General features: G+C 51.7%; 1 protein-coding gene across 1 annotated transcript; it reads left to right on the plus strand.

Annotated features, from left to right (window-relative positions):
• The first annotated feature begins 21 nt into the window (after nucleotides 1–21).
• On the plus strand, nucleotides 22–691 carry LOC119344515 (short-chain dehydrogenase reductase 3a-like). The gene has a single exon (XM_037614921.1). The coding sequence runs from the start codon at nucleotides 79–81 to the stop codon at nucleotides 421–423; it is 345 nt and encodes a 114-aa protein (XP_037470818.1). The 5' UTR covers nucleotides 22–78; the 3' UTR covers nucleotides 424–691.
• The last annotated feature ends 5,433 nt before the right edge of the window (nucleotides 692–6,124 follow it).

The raw sequence follows: 6,124 nt of genomic DNA on the forward strand, positions 1-6,124 counted from the left end.
GCGGGGTGCATCCTCTGCACGTCCAGCACGGCGGGCGCGCTGGGCGGGTCGGGCCCCCACGCGTACAGCGTCTCCAAGATGGCCGTCGTCGGCATGGTGCGGTCCGCGGCGGCGGAGCTGGCGGCGCGCGGCGTGAGGGTGAACGCCATCTCGCCGTACGCCATCGCGACGCCCATGGGGGCGCGCTCCGCGAGGGAGATGCTAGGCCTCCCGCCGGGGGGCGCCGGCGACGAGGAGTTGATCAGGCGGCTGTTCGACGAGGACATCAACGAGATGGGCGGCGGCGTGGTGCTGCGCGCGGAGGACGTTGCGAGGGCGGCGGTGTTCCTGGCGTCCGAGGATGCCAGGTACATCACCGGGCATAATCTCATGGTCGACGGCGGGTTCTCCGTCGTGAAGCCGCTCAACGTCCCGGCCTGTTGAGGACGGCGAGAATCGTGCCGGGTTACAGGAAATTAAACACAAAATAAATCAGAAGAAAAAGAAACGGAAAATAATCCTACATGACCGGATCGTATGGACGTAAACTGGAGACCCTCCCTGTGTGACAACTGGCAAACCGAATCTCAAAGCATCCCATCCGACATGTCCAGCCGCATGACATCCGAACAGTGTACTTGGGTCTCAGTTTTCAGAGCTCCGTGTACATTGGTTCATTTTTCAAGTAAAACGGAATTGAGCTGCTCTGAAAGGTTGGGATTATTTGACTGAAGATGTACCTTTCTATTTGGTGTTTGGTTGAGGAGGAACATGATAGAGTAAAATCCATTTTAAGAAAAAGTGTTTCGATCAAGATGTTTTGGTTACTTCATCATCCCAACCAAATGGCATAGTCGACCTTAGATTATTGAATTATCATGTTCTACTGAATTTGGAATATTCCTCCTAACTTTGTTTCATCATCCCAACCAAATGGCATAGTCGACCTTAGATTATTGAATGATCATGTTCTACTGAACTTTATTCAAATTTAAGCACTTGGAATCTCATGGTTCTGGAACACATAGTTTACATGTCGTTAAACTGATGGAGGCGATCCATCATTAAGCATCTGAATTGTCAACTTTGAATTGGGTTGTAATTCCTTAACACGCACTTACCACTATATCTTAAGGACAATTGTAGAGCACATATGTGTCGTGACTGATTGTCAAACTCCAAAAAAACATAAAAGGTATATCGATGAAAAAAAGAGAGTAGATAAGAAATTACTTTTCTTATACTATGCAGAATTCTCCATTCTGCAACATCTGAGTTAGAAAATCATACTCGATAAACACTAACATAATATCCTACTCTAGAAATCTCTATGGTATTTGTTAAACTCCATATATTATAACACCCGGCCAAGTTAAATAAAATCACTAAAGAAGACACACAGACATGTAATCACACTGTATTGCATATGTGGTATAAGCAATAAATTGAGAAAGGTGAGATCAAAGCTGACCTGCTCCCTCCCACCTGCTCCTTCACCCCGGCGGCCACTCCCGCCCCGGCGTCCACTTTCCTCGGCGTCGGTCGCTCCGGCCGCGTCGCCCAGCCCGCGGCCTCGGCCATGGCCTCGTCTCCCCCACCCTCCGCCGCCGTCGGGCGCTCCCGTGAGGACAGATGGCTCGAGTCAAGCCCTTCTTCCGCCGGGTCGCCGCCCACCTACCGCCAGGTCCTCTGCCGTCCGTCATCGCCATCCTGGGCGCCCGCTCCCTCCCGTTCTCCATCCCCTGCGCCGTCGCCGACGGGCCGGGCTCCGCCGCCTGCCCCGCGCCCACCTCTCCGCTCCGAGATCTGCCGGATGCCCTTGGAGGAGGTGGACGTGCGCGTGCCTTGGCAGGTGATGGCGAATCGAAAGCGGCCCCGTCCGCGTGCGCAGGACAGCCGCCGGCGTGGCCCGGGCGTGCGGCCCCGCCCTAGGCCGTCTTGGCTCCGGGAGGGTGACTGTCCCCGGTGCTTGGGCTCCGGTCACCCCCTCTCCGACTGTAGGAAGGACATCCGCTGCCATCGCTGTCGATTCTTTGGCCACAAGGCCAAGTCTTGCTCCCTCCCCCGGGCCGTCGCGTCCTCCTCTGACGGTTCCCCCCTGAGGGAGTCCTGTTCGGATAGCCGGACTATACCTTCAGCCGGACTCCTGGACTATGAAGATACAAGATTGAAGACTTTGTCCCGTGTCCGGAAGGGACTTTCCTTGGCGTGGAAGGCAAGCTTGGCGATACGGATATTCAGATCTCCTACCATTGTAACCGACTTTGTGTAACCCTAACCCTCTCCGGTGTCTATATAAAACGGAGGGTTTTAGTCCGTAGGACAACATAGACAACAACAATCATACCATAGGCTAGCTTCTAGGGTTTAGCCTCTCTGATCTCGTGGTAGATCTACTCTTGTACTACCCATATCATCAATATTAATCAAGCAGGACGTAGGGTTTTACCTCCATCGAGAGGGCCCGAGCCTGGGTAAAACTTCATGTCCCTTGCCTCCTGTTACCATCCGGCCTAGAAGCACAGTTTGGGACCCCCTACCCGAGATCCGCCGGTTTTGACACCGACATTGGTGCTTTTATTGAGAGTTCCTCTGTGTCGTCACCGTCAGGCTTGATGGCTCCTACGATCATCAATGGCGAGGCAGTCCAGGGTGAGACCTTCCTCCCCGGACAGATCTTCGTCTTCGGCGGCTTCGCACTGCGGGCCAATGCACTTGGCCATCTGGAGCATATCGAAAGCTACGCCCCTGTCCGTCAGGTCAGATTTGGAAGTTTAAACTACACGGCTGACATCCGCGGGGACTTGATCTTCGACGGATTCGAGCCACTGCCGAGCGCGCCGCACTGTCTCGACGAGCATGATCTAGCACTGCCACTGAACAGTGCCCTGGAGGCCACACCCGCATCGGCTTCGACCCTTAATTCGGAGCCAACTACGCCGATCGAGGATGAGCGGTTGGACGCCACCTCGGGGGCTGCGATCCCAACGGCGATCGAGCCAAACACCAGCCCCGCACTCCGTGAGACTCGTGACTCCGAGGAGCCGGACTCCTCTCCGGACTCCGAACCCCCCGCGCCCCTGCCAATCGAATCTGATTGGGCGCCGATCATGGAGTTTACTACCGCGGACATCTTTCAGCACTCGCCTTTCGGCGATATTCTGAAGACACTGGAGTCTCTCTCTTTATCAGGAGAGCCTTGGCCGGACTACGGTCAGCAAGGTTGGGATTCGGGCGATGGAGAAATTCAAAGCCCACCCACCACCCACTTGGTAGCCACTGTCGACGATTTAACCGACATGCTCGACTTCGACTCCGACGACATTGACGGTATGGACGCCGGTGAAGGAGACGATAAAGAACCAGCGCCTATTGAGCCTGGAGCACCACCTCGTCATACGACGTATACATGGTGGACGCACCAAAAGATGACGACGAGGAACGGAGGGACGCACTGAAGGATTGTTCCCTCGAAAAGCAGTCAAAGCGACGACGCAAGCGCCGCCCCAAAACCCGCCTCAACAGAAATAGCGATCACACAGACCCAGCGCTGGAGCAGGGAGAACCGCTACCGGACAACGGCAATCTGGATAATCAAACTGAATAAACAAATCCTATCAAGGATAATGGTCCAGACGACATAACGCCGGACAGGCACCCAGAGCAGCAGAATGCCCGTAAAAGGCTCGTTGCCACCGCGAGGAGCCTTAAAAAGCAGAAGTGAAGGCTCAAGGCCGCGCAAAACACACTCCAATTTAGATGGAGCAAAATACTCAACACTGCAGCAAGGTACGGCAACAATCGCCCCTCCAAGAGCTACCCAAAGCGGAAGCTGCTATCCGAATTCGATGAGGAGGCCTCAGACCCCCCACAACCAAATATCAAAGCAGCTACCTGGTCGGATAGACGACCCCTCTACCAACACAGAACGACATTCAACGCCGCTCACTATACAACACGCGACCCATGCGAGGGCTCGCACCCAAAGGACGGTGCAACAAGATCCATCTATGGACCACGCAAGCGCGCCCCAGCATATAATGCAACACAACAAACATCCGAACAACGCGGCACACCCAGCTACAGGGGTGCCGCACACCCCCTATGTTTCACCGATGAGGTGCTGGACCATGAATTTCCAGAGGGATTCAGGCCCGTCAACATAGAGGCATACGACGGAACAACAGACCCTGGGGTCTGGATTGAGGACTACATCCTTCATATCCATATGGCTCGAGGAGATGATCTCCACGCCATCAAGTACTTACCCCTCAATCTCGAAGGGCCAGCTCGTCACTGGCTCAAAGGCCTCCCCGAAAGCTCCATTGGAAGTTGGGAAGAGCTCAAAGATGCCTTTCGGGCAAATTTTCAAGGGACTTATGTCCGACCTCCGGATGTGGACGATCTGAGTCATATAACTCAACAGCCCGGAGAGTCAGCCCGAAAGCTTTGGAATAGGTTTCTTACTAAAAAGAAGCAGATTATTGACTTTACGGACACCGAAGCCTTAGCGGCTTTCAAGCATAACATCCGTGACGAATGGCTCGCCAGACACCTCGGCCAAAATAAGCCGAGAATGATGGCCGCATTAACAAACCTCATGCCCCGCTTTTGCACGGGTGAGGACAGTTGGCTAGCCAGATGCAGCACCAGCGACCCCAGTACATCTGAAGTTAGAGATGGAAACGGGAAATCACGGCGCAACAGCAATAACAAACGCCGGAATAAAGAATACAACACGAAGGGAACGACAGTAAATGCCAGATTCAAAGTCTCTCGGCCAGGTCAAAAGCCGCCCCCCAAAGGCACCAGGGATGAACTGTCCAGCCTCAACAAAATTCTGGACCAAGTACGTCAGATCCATAGTACCCTTGGCAAACCTGCTAATCATACCCACAGAGAATGTTGGGTCTTCAAGCAGTCCGGCAAGCTCAACGCCGTACACAAGGGGGAGGATACACCAAGTGAAGACGAGGACGAACCTCCTCAGCTTGGTTTTCTCTAGGAACGCGTTGAAGTTGAGGGCAACATTAGCGTGGGCCATTTGATCTACAAGACATAGTGTAAAGATTTTAGACTAAGTTCATGATAATTAAGTTCATCTAATCAAATTATTCAATGAACTCCCACTCAGATAGACATCCCTCTAGTCATCTAAGTGAAACATGATCCGAGTCAACTAGGCCGTGTCCGATCATCACGTGAGACGGACTAGTCAACATCGGTGAACATCTTCATGTTGATCGTATCTTCTATACGATTCATGCTCGACCTTTCGGTCTTCCATGTTCCGAGGCCATGTCTATACATGCTAGGCTCGTCAAGTCAACCTAAGTGTATTGCGTGTGTAAATCTGGCTTACACCCGTTGTATTCGAACGTTAGAATCTATCACACCCGATCATCACGTGGTGCTTCGAAACAACGAACCTTCGCAACGGTGCACAGTTAGGGGGAACACTTTCTTGAAATTATTACGAGGATCATCTTATGTAAGCTACCGTCGTTCTAAGCAAATAAGATGCAAAACATGATAAACATCACATGCAATCAAATAGTGACATGATATGGCCAATATCATTTGTTCCTTTTGATCTCCCTCTTCGGGCTCCATGATCATCGTTGTCACCGGCATGACACCATGATCTCCATCATCATGATCTCCATAATCGTGTCTTCTTGAAGTTGTCTCGTCATCTATTACTTCTACTACTAGGCTAACGCTTTAGCAATAAAGTAAAGTAACTACATGACGTTTATGTTGACACACAGGTCATAAATAAATTAAGACAACTCCTATGGCTCCTGCCGGTTGTCATACTCATCGACATGCAAGTCGTGATTCCTATTATAAGAACATGATCAATCTCATACATCACATATATCATTCATCACATCCTTTTGGCCATATCACATCACACGGCACATGCTGCAAAAACAAGTTAGACGTCCTCTAATTGTTGTTGCAAGTTTTTACGTGGCTGCTATAGGTTTCTAGCAAGAACGTTTCTTACCTACGCCAAAACCGCAACGTGATATGCCAATTTCTATTTACCCTTCATAAGGACCCTTTTCATCGAATCCGATCCGACTAAAGTGGGAGAGACAGACACCTGCTAGCCACCTTATGCAACTAGTGCATGTCA

This window comes from Triticum dicoccoides, unplaced genomic scaffold (genome assembly GCF_002162155.2).
Source record: "Triticum dicoccoides isolate Atlit2015 ecotype Zavitan unplaced genomic scaffold, WEW_v2.0 scaffold171627, whole genome shotgun sequence".
In the NCBI taxonomy this organism is placed as follows: Eukaryota; Viridiplantae; Streptophyta; class Magnoliopsida; order Poales; family Poaceae; genus Triticum; species Triticum dicoccoides.